Here is a 17,791-nt window from a genome sequence, read left to right as displayed (position 1 = left end):
CTCATTCAGGAAAGTGGGCAACAAAGACCCAAACCCGTGTTTTAAATCTTTGAAATGAACAAAACTGTTCAAAATGAATTAAATGCAAATAAATATGTGATACAGTTATATTCAGTGGACTTGTCATTTTCCATGCGCCGTGTTTATGATCAGAAATTAAACTTTTTGATTACTTGTGAAGCGCTTTTCCGGTTGTTTAATTCAGTCGTGTGTGTCAATAAAAGCTGTAAAAACAGGTGTTTGTACGCAATTCTCACCCGTTTTTGTTCCTTAAAACCTAATTTGTGACTAAAATGGGGCCATTAGTGGGGTTTTAACGTAGATATTATGATTTTAACGCCGAGCAGCGTTGTTGTTAAATCTCAGGTTTTTTTGACGGAGTTTGGTCCACAGCTCGTTCCGGGGCGTGGCTTCTTCTCTGAGCCAATCAGGTTGGGAAACAGAGCTCGGGCTCAACAGCTTGTTGTTCGTTCCTGAGGCTGAAACCGCGAAGGTGAGTCAAACCGAACCGAACAGAGACGAAGCACAGCCAACCGAACCGAGTAAAGGCGATCCGGGCTGAGCCCAGCGGACCGGGGCCGTTACGAGGCCAGGTCGGCGTGAGTGGCATCCGGGGCTGAATGGCTGCTCCGTGCGCTCAGAATGTGGAGCTCCGTCCTTTGTGGAAGAGCCGTTAATGAATAAATAACCCTCACAGCCGCTCTCTCTCTCCGGTACCGGACCTCCGGGTGGACCGGTTTCAGCTTGGTCTCGGTTCGAGCCGCTAACGCAACGTTTAAACCACCTCCGAGCTGCTAGCTGGTTAGCCGAGCAGCTAGCAGCTCCGGACAGCTGTGACCGCCCAACGAGCCCTGAACCCCGGGGAGAGGCTCCGGGTAGCGGGTGGAGGTTGGCTGGACCGGGACCGAGAGGCGGGGGTCGATGACATGGTCTGAACTCTGGGTGTTCGCACCGGGCCATGGGTCACCGTCCTCCGGCTCCAGAGGCCGAAGTCCGGGGCTCCCGGAACACAGCCGCTGTTTACGTGTCGAATGTTCGGGGATCGGGACCCGGTGTCCGGGGAGAGAGCCTAAGCTAAAGGGTTAGCCGAGCTCGGGTCCACCCGGGACAGAGTGTCCTATTGTCTCTAACTGTCCTGTTCTGTTCCTGTCTCACAGAGTTCTGAAGTCTCGGAGCTGGACTCCAGCAGCAGAGATGAAGGTGAGTACAAACCGGTTCAAAGACCAGTCCAGGTCACGTTTACACAGCACTCAAACCAGATCCACCTTCCCCACATGTTCCTGTTCTGTTCCATGGTCTGAGGTGTGTGGACCAGTTTAGGTTCAGATCCTTTTGTTCCCAAATGTGATCTTTGTGGATTCTCACCCTGAATGTGACATCAGCGGTTATTCTTTAGTGCCTCGGTTCTGTTAGTTTTGAGTCCCGTCCTCGTTCAGGTCTAGTTTAGGTTCTGTGTCCTGGTTCAGGTTTTGGTTCTAGTCTTTGTCCTGGTCCAGTCCTCCTATGTGTAGACCTGGTGTTCCTCATCCAGGAGGTTTAACTTATAGTCCACATTCCTGACCTTTCCTTACTGACGCTCTGATCCTCACCCTGTGGGTCCGGTCCTCAGGGACAGTCTGTCTGTAAAGGGACAACAGGACACAAAATCACAATAAGAAATCATAAAATGACAACAAACACAATGACAATAATAGTAACATGAAACTATTTCCTTTTATGGTTTTTAATAATCTGTGCGTGTGTGTTACAGGCAGCGGATGAGCCAGCCTATCTGACCGTGGGCACAGATGTCAGCGCTAAGTACCGCGGTGCGTTCTGCGAGGCTAAGATCAAAACCGTCAAGCGATTGGTGAAGGTGAAGGTGAGTGCCGCCCACCTGATGTCAGCGCACATTCTGTTTGGCTGCCAGTGGGGAGTGATGATACTGAGAAAAGTTTTTGCTCTGTGAGCTGATGATGTCATCACGTGATGTTACCACTTTTCTTGGCTGTCTGACCAATCGACTGCTTCCTTTAACGAGTAAGACTGGGTTAAACGTGTGTTCAGGTGACTGTGAAAGGTGAAAGCACGTCTCAGGTGGTCCAGGACGATCAGGTCAAAGGTCATCTGAGGGTGAGCGCTCCGTCTGAACGTCATGTGACCTTTGTTGTATTGTTGTTGTGTTTATTGTGTTGTTGTTGTGTACGTCAGGTGGGCTCCACAGTGGAGGTGAGGACCAATGAGGGCGTGAGCAGCGAGGCCGTCATCAGTAAGCTGACCGATGCCAGCCTCTACACTGTGGGTGAGTGTTCTAGCCAATCACAGCGGCTCCTGACCCTCTGCTTTCTGTTGGGTTGTGAGGGAGGGGTGATGACGCTGGTAAATGGTTTGGCTCAGCGAGCTGATGATGTCACTTCCTCTTACTGCTGTCTAACCGATCCACTCGTAAACACAAACGGAATCGCAGTGTCCAGTCAGAGTGCTGCTTTTAAATACAGGACAACCAATGACAAACGTCCATTAATCCACTCACATTAAAAATGAAACACTACAAACAGGTCAACGTTAGATTATGAGTCATTCCATCTCATTTCAACAAATGTTCAGGACATCCCACGCACTTAAGTCTCAAAAGATTCAGATTTTTTTTTATTAATTGTTTTGCGATTATTCAATAGTCACACTGTAAATTAGGGTCCCCATGAAATTCTTGGAAAAGTTATGGAATTTGAAATTTTGCAGTCATGGAATGATTTAACTGCTTTAGAAAAGATTTGGAAATATAGCCTATTTTATTTTAATGTCTAAAATATATTAAACCCCAAAGATGTTAAGCGTTATTTCAAAGTGAAAGTGGCAGTATTATCGAGCGGGAATTCCGCAATCTCACAAATTCACAAGAATTCGCTTTCCAGGTAAGTTAGTTTGCTTAGATGAGCCTAGGAGTAGGGAAGGGTAGGGAAGCGTTATTGTAATCAGAGGGACGCCTGTTCCCAATCCAACCTTCGCTATTACTGGACGTTAAGTAAGTCCCTTAACCCTAACGCCTTGTGTTGTACATCGCTTTGGATAAAGGTGTCTGCTCATTGAAATTGTAATCGCATAACTTTATAATTAAACATGGTAGCATTTTGTAAGTTGTTGTTTAATGTTACATTCAATACCTGATGCTCTAAAGTTCTTGAATAGATCTTAGCGGTTCAGAACTAAGTCATGGAAATTTAAAAAAATATTTTAGAACAGTTCTAAAAAATCTTTGTGAAGAAAGTGTGGGAACCCTGTGTAAATGTTTAGTTTGATCTGATGAATACTTTTAGAGATATGGACAATTTAGTAAGGGGGGTATGTGTCCTTATTTTTCTTTCATTTTCTACTATTAATATCTCAGGAACTACAGCACATAGAAAGGTAAATATGGTATAGTAATAAGCTCCACCTACTCTCTCAGAATATAGAAAAAGATCTGCTATACATTCTATCTGGTGGACATGCCAGCTCCTCTAAATAGTAAAAAAGTGTGTGTGTTTGGGTCTGGAACATGTTTGGGCCTTCATTAAACAACTTAGCATATGTCTCAGCTCCCTGTAATTTGATCAGCTTAGAGCTATGAACATAGACAGTTCACATCACTAATTTTTAGTCACATATATGCATTGGTTCTTGGGTGACACGCTCTAGAAATATGAAAATATACTTTTTAAAAACTATTTTTCTTAATGTGACTTCATTTTTATTTTCAACCCAAACTTTGTGTTATTTCACCACTCGTCTTTACACAAGGTCATTGTAGCTTGGCTCTGTGTCTGATAATCGTTTATTGTTTATTTACCTTTCCTATGTGCTGTAATTCCTTAGATATTGGAAGCTGAAAATGGAAGAAAAATAAGGACACTAAATTGTCCATATCTCAAAAAGTATTCATCAGATCAAGCTAAACATTTACAGTGTGAATATTGAATAATTACAAAAAAATTGGTAGAAATTCAGAATTTTTTGAGTCCAAAGTGCGTGGAGCGTTTGTTCATTCATTTATAACAACTTGGCTAAAGTCCCTTCAAAATAAAAGCTTCTGTAGTGGTCCTGGGTCGTAAAGTGTATCCTCTGTGTCTTAGTGTTTGATGATGGAGACGAGAAGACTCTCCGTCGAACGTCCCTGTGTCTGAAGGGAGAGAGACACTTTGCAGAGAGCGAGGTGAGTTCCATGCACGCCCTTTGGCCTTTGGCCACACCCACCTCTCCCTGACACCGTGCGTCCCCGTCCTCTGTCCTCAGACATTAGACCAGCTTCCTCTCACCAACCCAGAGCACTTTGGGACGCCTGTGATCGGGAAGAAGTCCAACCGTGGAGGACGACGTTCGTCTCAAGCAGCGTGAGTGTCCCTGTGTGTGTGTTATTGGTCATACTGGTTTATAAAGGGTTAACGACGTGTTTCAGAGCCGACGAGGACCACGTGTCGTCATCCAGTGAGGATGAAGATGATGAACTGAGGAAGATGAACGATGAGCTGCTGGGAAAGGTCTGCAGTATAGAGGAGGATGAGGACAAACACTGCTGGTTCCTGGCTCTGGTATACACTCACACACTCACACACACACGCACACGTACACGAGTGGGATTTCCTTGTATGATTAATAGAAGATAATTGTGTGTGTGTGTCAGGTGGTGTCTCCCAGCTGTAATGAGGAGCACACTGTGAGGAAGGATCAGTGTCTGGTTCGATCCTTCGCTGATGGGAAATTGTGAGTTTGTCACTTGTTATTGATTCAAACCAGAGTCCATTGAAAAATGAGGCGATTTAAGCTGATGCTGCTGTTTGTCCTTCAGCTTCACTGTGGTGAGGCGACACGTGCACATCATGAACTCTATGAGCATCAACAAGTCTGAGTTCATCCTCCGGAGAGGTAACACACACACACAAGTCCATTTATCTATCTATAATGCAAGAAAAGTGACTCTGAGCAGTCACGCTCACACTGACATATTAGCAAAGCTCTCAAGTCTCACGCATTGGGCGTGAGACACACACATTTCAACCTGATGTGAGTCACTGAGTGCATGCGTGTGTGTGAGCCCACAGAGGAGTAGAGTCACATACACACACGCCCTCACCACAAATAAGGTATTTATAATAAAGATAAACTAAATGAGTAACAAAACAAAAAACTAAACAATATTTATGCAAAAAGTACACAAAACGACAACAGAAATGCACAAACACACAGTTTTAGTTAAACCTCTAAAGTCCAACACCTCAGATCCATGAACAGATCTGATCCTTCTTAACAAGTTTCTTTAGTTTAGTTACTCATTTACCAACCTAGGTACTTATTTACTGAATTTGTCATATTGTTAGTCATCTACTTAGTAACTAAATGGGTGGGTAGGTTAGTAACTGACTTAGTTACTTAGTTATATAAATGACTGCCTATCCACTTAATGACTCACCTTGTTATTTAACTACTGGTTTAACCTGGACAAACAATCACTTTTCACATCCAGGGTTCCCTGGAGGGTACTTCCTGGAAATATTCAAAAATTGTTTTGTATTTTTTAGCAAAGATGGGGTTTATAGGCTGAGGTGGGAGTTCAACTTAAAGTACCAGTGAGCACGAACAATGTTAAAAAGTTTTACTGTTTCTGTTTGTGGAGTGAGGTTGTGGAACAGTTTGGGTGTCCAAGCATGACCCAGTTTAAAAAGCAGTACAAATGCATGGTTTTCACCAGGTACAGGGAGGAAGAGGGGCTTTAACAATACGGTGTTTTCATAAATTATTTACATTTGTTTATTTATTCTATTTTTTTTCTTTGTATATGTAAATATGTGAACGAGAGTTGTGAATTAAGTAGTGGAGAAGGGTTAGGTTTAAATAAGGTTATACTTCATCCTACTCCTTTTTGAACATGTTGGGTCTTATTAGTATTGTTGATTTAACTATTCTTGTTGATTTGTTGTTTATTTGTTTTTCAGTTTACTTCATTGTGCTACTTGCACATGTTGGAAATAAGTTTGAGAATCAAGGGTTTTTCAATTAATGCAAAATCATTGTTTTACCACAGGCCCTGAACGCATCACGTAACAAGAACTTGTTAATTTAAAATATCATAACTCCACCAATGTTTGCTCTAACTGTGTGTGAGTGATTGACTTGAGTCACCTCCAATTTCACATTTTTATTTCTGTCTCTTTATTATGAAGAGAAAAATAAACGTTCTAACCTTATGGAGGTTAACTACCTAGTTATCTTCAGGGTTCTCGCGGGGCCCCCCATGCTGTGATTTTGTTCCCCTACGGTGTGTTTCAACCAGTGTAGGGGGCTTTTCTGTTGTGTTTTCCTTTTTTAATCAGTACCGTCATAATAAGTCTGTCCATAACAGTTCCAATAATACTGCAGGTCCCAAATATTACCTCATTTAAGTTTGGAAAGCTTGTCTTTGAATCAGTGTTTAAATTAAATGTTTAGTTGTGTTGTCTCTACAGTGTGTGAGTATTTATTAGTGGAGGACTTATATACAGTGTGTGTGTGTGTGTATATATATATATACCAGCATGAGTAACTCTAACTACGTTCATCATCGCCTTAATTTATTACACTATGAACTTTAAGCTTTAAAGTAAGGATGGAACAAAGACTAAGAAAAAAAAAAAAACCTTAAGCTTTACTTCACAAAATTTGGCCCTCAGAGTTATACATTTCCAAATTTTCTGGGGGGTGGCATTCACTCATGCACCTCGTGATCCCCATATGCTGTGAAACATTCCTGGTCAGAACTACGATATTGATTTGAGGAATATTCAAGAAAACGTGTTTGGATTTTGTCGAGGTTGCCTCAAGTTTCCTTAAGTATGGTCACCTTATTTAACTAGTTACTGAAGTACTTAGTTACTTACCTAGTTAATGAGTTATTTTCTTTGAAATAGTTACTTACATAGTCACTCATCAGTGACGTCCTGTCCTTCCTATCGGTCCTGTGCAGGTTCTCCTGCTGCTCGCTGTTTCATGAGGGACGGGGACGTCCCACAGCAGTGGAAGGTGGACATGAGTCAGATTCTGGACTCTTCGTCCAGTGAGGAAGACGAGGACAGACGGAGGGACAGTGAGGAGGAGCAGGACCAGGAGAGGAGGAGACGCATCAAGGAGGAGGTGCTGAGAGGACTCACTACTGACACGTCTGTTTCCTGTCTGTCCTCCCCACTTGTCTCTGTTTCTATAAACTCTGTTCTTGTCTGTCTCTCCCTGTCTGTTGCTGTTTGTCTGTCCCTCTCTCTGGCTGTTTCTGTCTGTCCTTGTTTTTCCCCGTCTGTCCCTCACAGCCTGAAGAGGAGCTGGACCCTGTGGAGAGAGACCACTTCCTGCAGCAGCTCTATAAGTTCATGGAGGACAGAGGTGAGGTGTTGGAGGACCCTCAGCGTCGTCTCATGGGGACGTCTGTCTCTGACTGTCTGTGCTTCTGTTCTTCAGGGACGTCCATCAACAAGCCTCCTGTCCTGGGCTACAAAGACCTGAACCTCTTCAAGCTCTTCAGACTGGTTTATCAGCACGGGGGTTACCACAAGGTCAGAAACACACACACACAGACAACAAATGCATGTTAACTCGTAGTAGGGGGTGACTGTGTCAGGTAGTGACTTTGTCTGGTGGGGATTGTTGTGTGCAGCGGCGTAGCACCACATTTTGGGCTGTTGGGCTTCTCCTATAAGTTTTAATATTTACACTTTTTTTTTGCCCGTAAACTATGCAAGTATTCTTAAATAAGCTTCTTTTTTTCCCCTCATATCAACCCAGAAGTTCCTGACCTTTTTCAGGTCGTGGCCCCATTGTGATATCACAAATGTCCGGCGACCAATACAAAGTAGCCAGGATTATTGATAAGTGTGCCACCTTAGATATTTTTATTTTTATTTGAACTAGATTTATGTTTGAGAAAGTTAAAGTATAGGATGCAGTTATTTGATATTTATTTTGTGTGATCTGTAGTTGAAAAATAATACTTAAAAACATTTTAAATCTTTTTTAGCTATGTTTTCTTTACCAATTACGAGACATATAAAGCCCATTTTAATTCCATGCTTACCACATGGGTTCCTGACCCTAAGGTTGAAAAAAACTGTAATAACCTAATAACCTGTGGTCAATGAAGTTTGAATGCAAACTAACAACATTTTTATTTTTTAAGGGAGGGGTATAACTAACACACAGACAAAGCAAATGTGTACAAAGGTTAATAAATTGTAAATAATAGAATGATTAGAATCATGGGGACACTCTGGCTACCTACTTAAAACCTGGTGGCAACAAAATTTAGTCTTCAAAATATATTTTTTTAATCCACTTTATTTCCAATTAAGATTTGATGTGCAAAAGGAATGTTCCAGCATTTAAATGCTCAAGAGTGCATGTAGTTAATTTCAATCAAAATAATATGGCCTAAAAAAGATGTTAGTGTTTTAAAGCTCACATCTCAAGAATTGAGTAAGCAGTTGCTTTCCCTCATTTCACCTTCTCTCCCTTTCTTTGAGTTTTTGGCCTGGGGAATGACATGCTTTGGTCTATCGGCTCCTCTGCGCATCCACTGTTCAGACTACCTGCTGCAGCGCGCGGCACATGTGGGTCGTACCATTTGAACTGTTTTAAAGGGGGTGGTAGGGCCCTCACGCAGTATGAATAATGTGTCTAGTGCAAAACTGTGCCTAATAACTAGCTTATTTTCACATCGGGCTCTTTTCATTCCAATATAAATAATCTAAAATTTTTTTAAAATGCAACTTCGTACAAATATATAAAGCAGACTTTTGAGGGCCCCCCGCCTTGGGCCCTGGGTACTCAGTACCCTTTACCCCCCCAGTCCGATGCCTCTGGTTGTGTGTCAGGTGCAATCTGTGTCAGGTGTGGACTGTCAGTTGGAAACTGTGTGACTGGTGTGTTTCAGATTGAGTCTGGGACGGTGTGGAAGCAAGTGTACATAGACCTGGGGATTCCTGTGCTGAACTCGGCTGCTTCCTACAATGTGAAGACGGCCTATAAGAAGTGAGTATGTCCTTGGCTCTGCCTAGTTTCACTGAGCTAACTGTTAGCATCAGCAGGTAGTGTCCTCTGACCCCCCCCCCCTTCCTTACCTGTGCAGGTACCTGTATGGGTTTGAGGAGTACTGCCGCTCTGCTTCCATCACCTTCAGAACCATCCACCACAACAACCCCCGCCCACCTCCACCACAGCATGAGGAGGAGCTTCTTCAGGTGATAGAGGAGCCTCCAGAGCACAGGGGGGAGGAGTCAGACTCAGAGAGCGACAGAGAGGAGGAGGAGGAGGAGAGGCAGACGGCTCCCAGGGTAACTAAGTTACTATACACTCACTAACTAACCTTTGTGGGTAGATACTGCCCTACCTCTGGGTAGCTAGAGGCTGTCACTGATGCTGATTAGCTGATCAGTTGTTAAAGCTGCTCCAATCAGAGCTTGATGATGTCATGTGCTGGCTGTGATGTTACAGGGTAGGAAGAGGTGTGTTAGCAGAGGGAAGACAGAGAGGGAGAAGAGAGGAGGACCAGAAGGAGAACAGGATGAGGAACCTACGAGGAGACGCAGCAACAGACGGATGGACGACTCAGAGAGAGGATCGGAGGAGGAGGAGGAGGAAGAAGACGAGGAGGACGAGGAGGCGGCTGAGAGGAGACGAGAGGAGAGGTGAGACGGAATGAAGGAATAAAGGTCCATCAGGAACAGAGAGGAAATTGTGTGTGTGTGTGTGTCAGGACGGGGGATGACGATGATGACTCTGTGACGGGGACGAAGGTCCGCGTGAAATACGGTCGGGGAAAGACTCAGAAGATCTACGAAGCTCACATCAAGAAGACGGACGTGGACAACGGAGACAACTTCTACCTGGTTCATTACTACGGCTGGAACGTCAGGTGGGAGAGCCGGCATCAAAGGTCAGGGGTAACAGGGTGGCGCTCACTTCTGTCTGTCCCTCAGGTACGACGAGTGGGTGAAGGGCGACCGCATCATCTGGCCCCCAGACCGAGGAACCAAGAAGCGGAGCCGCAGGAGCCTGGTGAGCAGTGGGTCACCACATGACACGATCACCAGTCCAACCACTACACCAGCTGATCTGAGAGCGCGTTCTGTGTCCTGCAGATGAAGGAGGACGGAGAGAAGGACGAGGACCGGCCGTCTCTGTGGAGGCCGACCCCAGCCAAGAGAGGACGTCCTCAAAGCAGACACACGCCCCCTGGGGGTGCCCGCAGCCTGTCTAGGACCCCAGGAAGTGACCCCCGACCCAACAGGAGGTCGGATGGCTCGTCCAACATGTCCAACGGAGACAGTAAGAGACATCTGTGTGTGTGTGTTAGTGTTAGAGCTGCAACTAACTAATATTTTTGTAGTCTACTAATCTATCAATAATTTTGTCGACTAATCACGATTATTGTTTTGTTTTGAAGCACATATTTTTGAATCGCTATTTTAACCCACCTACTTAAATCCTCACATCTGTGAAAGTGACCTTGTACTCTGACAGCATGTTTTACAGAAAGGAAATAAAACAATGACAAGACAAAATAATGCATTTATAATAGTTGTATTTCCAACATGAGAAATTGTGATCACAATAAAAAATTAAATAAATAAAATAATACAAAGGGCATGTGGTCTTGACCAACTTCTCATAAGGGAAACACTTTGTAAAAAAAAAAAAAAAAGTAACAAAATATGTTGCTAACCTGCCTCACAGGTTCTGGTGGTAAGAACTTTAAACCAACTAAAGAGTTGTGCATAGTAATGTGTGGTCTGGATGGAAGGTCTGGATCATCTTCAAACATGGATATTGGCCTCATATCAATGACTATCATATTCAGGATGTTCTCTGTTAGTACTTTAGCCATTTGGGGGGTGCATGAACCTCTCCTCATGACAAACTCATCCTAACGCCTTTGCTTGGGAGCACTATTAAAAAAAAAAAAGCAGTATATTAGTTCACATTTTAAAGATCATATATGTTTATCACAAGAAAATACCTATTTTATACCTAGTTTATCAGATTACCTACAAGTTAAGAAAGATTTATCAATATTATATAAAATATTATATAATATTAAACAATTGATAGTAGAAAACAGTGAATTAAGTTATGCATAAACAAAACTGAGCTAGCGTTTGCTAACTTAGCTAGCTTCTTCTGTAGTTGTCTGACAGATGAGCACTAAACAAACGTAATAACTATTTCAATCATAGTTTGTTGGCTAACGAACAAATCTGCATTTGATTAAAATGAAAGATTCTTGAGATATCAACGTGACTTATGATCTCACTTTTCATGCTGGACATGCGGGGTGTTAGCGCTTACCATGAAAAGCCAGTTGTACCTCACGGAGTTAACATCTAACTTATTTTGCTGCTTTATCTTCGCTAAAATGTTCCCACACTTTAGAAACTTTAGGTCGAACCTTTCTGGCTTCTTCAACAGTTTGGTCTGCCATTCTTCCTCGCTTGTATTTTCTAATTTCCAGCATTTGAACGGTCAAGTGGGAGTGGCACTGCCCCTCCATAGTTCATGTAAGGACCAGCACCAGGAAGTGGCCGTGCGCCGGTTTTTATGCTTTATTATTTACAAGATTTTTAGTTTTAGTTTTTGTTCACAAGATTAAACGCGTCAAAGCTATAAAATCTTGGTCGACAAATTTTTGTAGTCGACGTTATTGATTATGTCGACTAATCATTGCAGCCTTAGTTTGTGTTATTGTGTGTTGATGTGATTGTCTGTCCTCAGACTCTCAGCGTAGGCGGAGTCGTAGGACGTCTGGCGTGTATGACTCAGACCGCTCCTCTAATGGTAAGCCACGCCACCCCTGTGATGAACAGTGACCTCACACTAACACTGCTCTCACCCACAGACGATTCTGGAAACTCTGCAGACGACAGTGAGTCAGAGGACCCGCCTGATAAGAAACCGTCACCATGGCGAGGAAGATCTGAAGCTCCACCCACCCAGGCTGAGGAGGCGGAGCCTAATGAGGATGAGGAGGAGGAGGAAGAAGAGATGACACGTGAAGTCGCTGACGTCACAGTGCCTGAAGATGTGTCTGCAGTAATGACTGCATCTCCCAGCATTCCTCAGGAGGATGGACCTAAGGAGGAGAAGGAGCAGGGGGAGGAGTCAGTTGCAGAGGCTCCTGTGAGCCCGCCCCCCGATGACGTCAGGACGCCACTTGAACAGGAAGTTGCTGAGGAGAGTAAACCTGAGCCACGGTCACCTGAGCGCTGTGATAAACATGACTCCGCCCCTTCTTCCCCTCAGGTCAAAGGTTGCAGGGTGAAGGTCAGGGAGGTGGGGTCTGAGACTCCACCCACCTGCACTCTGAGCCCCACCCCATGCTCTGTAAGTCCTACCCACACGGCGGTGCTGATGTCATCTCCACGTGCCGCTCTGAAACGTCAGGACGAGCCAATGGTGGTGCTGCACTGCCTGCCCCGCCTCCCTGAGCCCCGCCTCCATGAGCTACGCCTCCCTGAGCCCCGCCACCATGAGCTCGCCGCATCAGACACTGACTCTGCCTCTGAAGACGAGGATGCAGCGCCGCCGCCAGGGCCTAAACCAAAAACTGTGGAGGACAAGCCCTGCCCTATCAAAGCCCCGCCCACAGGTGCTACAGAGAAGCAAAGCGAGGCGCAGGATTGGCCTGTAGCGGCGGCTGTAGTTGTGAGCTCAGACGAAACAACGGTAGAGTCAGAGCTACTCGCCCAGGGTCCAGTTGCTGTAATGACATGCCCTGCCCCTTTCCCGGCCCCTGTTGAGGAGGCGGAGCCACAGATGGACCCAGAGGCTCTGGTTTGTCACGAGGTGGACCTTGATGACCTGGACGAGAAGGAGAAGCCCTCCTCCTCCTCAGAGCCCCTCCTCCTAATGATGTCAAAGCCCACCTCCTTCCTGCCTGAGCTCCGCCCCTCCAATGAGGAGCGAGCAGCCACATGGGCAGAGTCTGACGTCTCCAGTGTGGGTGGAGACAACAGCGGCTCCGCCTCCATTCATTCCCTGCAAGACACCAAGGAGCGAGGTGAGTCCTTTTAAAGTAAAAGTCCAGTCACAATAACAGGAAGTGTTCGACCTGGTCACATGTCCTAAATCAGACCAATGACCTTTGACCCTCAGGTCAGAAGCGTCTCAGTGACTGCAGCTCCAGTCCTTCCAACAAGAAGCAGAAACGCAGTCAGAAACGTGCAAACGCGGCGGGAAAGAGCGACCGTAACGGAGCAGGTGAGATGCAACGTCACTGTGAGCTCACGCAGGGGGCGGGGCTAACACACAGCTAACCATGCCTCCTCCTCCACAGGTCACAGCAGCGATAGTGACGACCACACCAGAGCTCCGCCTCCCAAGAGGAAGTCTTTGTGTCCCGGCCTCTCGTCTCCGTCCTCCGTCAGAGACAAACACAACTTCTCTCACAGGAGCTACAAGTGGAGCTTCCAGCTTGGTCTGAGATTAACTAATCCTCACTTAAACCAGCTCAGTATGAGATTAACTAATCATCACTTAAACAGCTCGGTTTGAGGTTAACTAATCATCACTTAAACAGCTTGGTTTGAGGTTAACTAATCCTGACTTTAAGCAGAACTAAGTAAATTGCGCTGAGCGCTCCCCCTAAAGGTGCTTTTTGGTTATGTCACTGCCGTAAACACTCCACACCCCACGCCGCCTGCCCCACCCCACAGCTATATGTGCACCTTTGCTCTCCCAAGACGGTAGCAATCGATCACTGAAAAATCCTAATACAACAGTGATACTAAGGGTGCTTTCACACATTGTCCCATGTGACCATGTGAACAGTATGAGGAAGAGAGACAAGTATAATAAATGAATGATAAGGGAGTAATACGGAAGGGAGTGTGGAAACGTGAATCATGTTTGTGTGCTGAAAAAGCGGCTCTAAAAATGGATGGATAATTGTGTGTGTGCTGCCTGATTTGCAGAGTTGCAAGTATGTGTGCGTGCCTGTTGCTGCGACGACAGTGTGTGTGATTGCTGTGTGCCGCTGCTGAGCTGTCACTGCATGGAGTTGCTCTGTTCCTCGGACAAAGGTCTTCTCTGCCTTTTTTTTTTTTTTGCTAGCTCCGCCGTGATATAAGTTTGAGAAAAGTTAATTTGTGGATAACCGTGTGCAGCCACAGGGCTGGTCATAATCTAGCATTAGTTTGTATTGAGCTGTCGTAAAGCAGTACGTCTGCCACCGGGTCGGAGGCAGGGAAAGTTGCAAGTGCTGTTTTCTGGCCAGAGACAGCAGGGGGGGATGAAAGACCCCCCAATCACCCCATAAACACTTGTATTACCCTCACAGGGACTATGAGAAGGATTCATTAAGGTGAAAAAGTTACTTAGTTCTGCTTTAATACCAGCTCAGTCTGAGATAAACTAATCTTCATTTAAACTCACAACTAAAACCTTTACATTCCGACACTTTAACGCCACGTTTAAAGAGCGACATGAGGAACACAGATAATGTTCAGATGAATTAATTATATTTAGGCCCATGTTACTCTGGTTCTAACTCCAGCCTAACTAATCCTAACTCCTATAGCTTGGTTTAATTTACACTGAATCAGTCAAACTCACTTCATGAACCCGGTTCATTCTTTTTTTCTATTTTTTTTTACTTTATTATTTTAATTTTGTAATATGGAACAAACAGGGGACTGGGTTGTAGAGAGAAGGCACAACAATGGATAAAAATATCAAATACATGCTTCAGTTTTAGATACAGGTATTGATCAGTGTCTTTGTTTGTGATAATCCATTTTTTCCAGTATTATCTTTATTGTTTTAAAGCCTCAGTGTAAAAGTCATTTTCTTTAAGCTGTGGTTAGTTTTCAATGTTTATATTTATATCGTCTTATGTTTGGGGGGGGGTTCCTCTAGTTCATACTAAAAAAGGAAGGTAATCAATAAAAACCAAGTGTAGGAAGACTTATTATTATTGTGGTATAGTTGACTAACAGAGCTGACCTTTGACCCCTGCAGAGGCCTTGGACAACATGTCCAGCTCAGAGAGGATCTCCTTCCTCCAGGACAAACTGTCAGAGATCAGGAAGTATTACCTCAGCCTCAAATCTGAGGTGGCGTCCATCGACCGGCGCCGCAAGAGGCTGAAGAAGAAGGAGAGAGAGGGTCTGTTTATTTTAAAGTATTTTATTTGTTATATCTGTTTATTGGTATTTTATTATACTAGTACAGTGCCCGTCGGAAATATATATTCTGATTGTGGGAGCTTAAGTAAAGTTAGTAATTATGGCCAAATGAGTATGTGTTTGAAGGTTGGATGTACAAAGAGCTGTACATATGTAAAATAGCATGTGCAATTTCTCTGGTTTCATTCTATGGGCCATGTACATGATAAATTGGTAAATAAAGTTTGTACCAATGTTTGCTGGATTTAAACAAATGAATAATAAATGTCCCGGAGCATTCCTTGTCTTTAGACGCTCCTTTGGTAAGGAAAAACTCAAAAAACCCAGTGGGAAATTGAATTACACACAAACATGTCTTGTACATCCAACATACTACCATAGAGAAGAGACACAGAAAACAGGTGGGTTTTACACCAAAGGCCCATCAGCAGATTCTTCTCATATTCGGTCTGTAGCGCCAATGGAGCGCACAGTGCAACAGCCTCATGCACTTCCCCACATGCTTTTGTTTTTTTTTTCCTTAATTACGTAAGGTGCGCATTTGGTTCGAAACACGTTGTGAAAATATCAGTGTTTATAATCTTTCCCTGTACAAAATAGTAGTACAGGGCTCTCAAGTTTTGAACTCTGTTCAGAGTGAGACTTTGGCTGCAGCAGTGGTTTAGGGCGAATCTGATGAAAAACACATACATTTGTACAAATAAAACTATTTAGTTAGTGTTTAACATTTCTTAGTGCATGGGTGCTTATCGTTACACACACACAAATAAGAAAAATCCACACAAATGCCGCAGCCTAAAGAGAGTCGCACTCTATTGGCTGATGAGGGTGCCTTCAGACAACTCGGCTGTACTCCGTTAGGTTGCACGGAAATGTCCGTGTTTCAACCGATAAGTTTCCTTTAATACATGAAGTCTCCTCCTCACTGCCCCATGTCTACATATCAGTCCATTTACAGCTTTTTATGGTTGCTTTTCACTGGAACCAGACTGATACACCGCTTCGTCTGCTCTTCTTACCGTGAACTATCTGCGCTCTGTCTGTCCATCCTCCTAGGAAGCGTCTCCATTAGCCTCAGAGTCCAGTGAAATCAACAGCGCGAACAACTTCCGGGATCTCTTTCTTGTCTCGCAACTTTCTCTCTAAACGGCTGTGCGCGTTCAGCATGTACATCCAAGGTGCGCATTTGGTTATAGAGCACGTGGTGAAAATATCAGCACTTAAAATGCCGTATCCGCGGAGAAATGTGCATTTTTTGCTGTTCGCTTTCGGCACAGCCGAAATAACTTAGGCTCCCGTCCGTCCGGTCTAAACAGCAAACGGTCAAGCAAACATTGAAATAAACGTTTTGAGATCACCAAATAAGTCCAAAATGGCGCATGCATACACTCGGGCTATGTGCAAGCTGTTCATAAAGTTTCAGTGCCTGTTGGAAGTATATATTCATATAGTGAGGGCTCAAGTAGAGTTGTCAGTTATGGCCAAATAAGTGTGTTTGAAGGTTGGATGTACAAAGGGTTAACATGAATTTGCCACGTGGCTGAAATCAAATTTAAATAAATGTTTTCAAATCACCAAATAATTCCAAAATAACAGATGCACTCACTCGAGCTATGTGGAAGCTCTTAACTAAGTTTCAGGTCGAACATATTTTAAAGTTTTGAAGAATTAATGTAACTCGTTATCTGTATGTAGTGATTTGCCAGCATGATTAGTCTGTATGAGGAGGGAAGGCCTTTTGGAATTATAGTGTTTATTTGTGACTCTTATTGTGAAGGTGACTGTGAGCGTTTTCTCCTCAGTGTCCAACACGGCGTCCTCGGTGTCCTCAGACACAGGCATGAGTCCGTCCTCGGCGTCGCCTGCTCAGAACTCAGTGGCCGTGGAGTGCAGGTGATGACACGCTCATTAAGCTCCGCCCACCCCACGCCCAAGGTCAGCAAGACGAGCGCTCCTCGTTGGACTCCAAACGGGGGGGGGTCGATGGGATCAACGCCCCCTCTCATGTGACTGTTGAAGAGCTCCACCCCATTTGGTCTCTCCAGAGTGACTCAGCACTCCAGACGTTCACAGGAAGCTGCTTTTTTACGGAGCTTTTATTTTGGTAGAAACAAACAAAATTCCAGGAGTAAATAAAACGCAGCCTTTGTTACTTTAAATGTTTATGAAAGTTGATCAACTCATCGTTTGTTTATGAATTTAAATGTTTGTGTGTGAACAGGCTCCGCCCCCTGCTCATTTTAATTTTAAAGCTAATCTTCAGTTTTTAAAAGCGTTAAAATTTAAAGGTTTAAGTTTAGTTTATTAAAATGAACTCCCATCAACATGTTAGTGGTTAGTGTTTGTCCTGTAGGAGGTGCCGCGTCACTCTGGAGCTGCTTTGTTTGTACATAAAGTTTTCACATTGTGTAAAGATTCATATGTTTATAAAGAAGCTCCCTTTGTATCTGTTTTTACATCAAACACACACACACGCGCTGTGTTTTTCTGTCTAAAGTTAAATAAAGTTTTTAAATATCTTGCCCTTCTGTCATCTGATTGGACGAGTCACACACACTTGGGGAGAACATGCAAACTGCTGCCAATTTGGAGTCATTTGGGTATTTTTGTTGTTTTTTTTTTTTTTTTATTATGTT

The 17,791-nt window shown here is 44.1% G+C and overlaps 1 protein-coding gene across 4 annotated transcripts; it reads left to right on the top strand.

Moving 5' to 3' along the window:
• The first annotated feature begins 383 nt into the window (after window positions 1-383).
• Window positions 384-17,678, top strand: arid4a (AT-rich interactive domain 4A). Of its 4 annotated transcripts, none has more exons than XM_028438494.1 (25): window positions 384-493; window positions 1,158-1,200; window positions 1,751-1,861; window positions 2,047-2,112; window positions 2,191-2,281; window positions 4,092-4,171; window positions 4,252-4,349; window positions 4,415-4,547; window positions 4,640-4,719; window positions 4,805-4,881; window positions 6,956-7,122; window positions 7,293-7,365; window positions 7,441-7,535; window positions 8,909-9,006; window positions 9,104-9,308; window positions 9,469-9,662; window positions 9,731-9,889; window positions 9,954-10,032; window positions 10,116-10,302; window positions 11,746-11,808; window positions 11,870-13,030; window positions 13,126-13,230; window positions 13,307-13,447; window positions 14,989-15,135; window positions 16,958-17,678. In XM_028438494.1, exons 2-25 carry the CDS (start codon window positions 1,195-1,197, stop codon window positions 17,050-17,052), a joined length of 3,711 nt encoding a protein of 1,236 aa, XP_028294295.1. In that variant the 5' UTR covers window positions 384-493; window positions 1,158-1,194; the 3' UTR covers window positions 17,053-17,678. The 4 variants fall into 4 exon arrangements, with proteins under 4 accessions (XP_028294295.1, XP_028294297.1, XP_028294298.1 ...); XM_028438495.1 differs by lacking the exon at window positions 384-493 and adding an exon at window positions 500-1,081; XM_028438496.1 differs by lacking the exons at window positions 14,989-15,135; window positions 16,958-17,678 and adding an exon at window positions 13,491-13,704 and having other exon boundaries at window positions 13,307-13,454.
• Window positions 17,679-17,791: the final 113 nt, after the last annotated feature.

This window comes from Gouania willdenowi, chromosome 22 (genome assembly GCF_900634775.1).
Source record: "Gouania willdenowi chromosome 22, fGouWil2.1, whole genome shotgun sequence".
Taxonomy (NCBI): Eukaryota; Metazoa; Chordata; class Actinopteri; order Blenniiformes; family Gobiesocidae; genus Gouania; species Gouania willdenowi.
The sequence above is the reverse complement of the archived record's forward strand: the minus strand, read 5'-3'. Positions and strand labels throughout refer to the sequence as shown.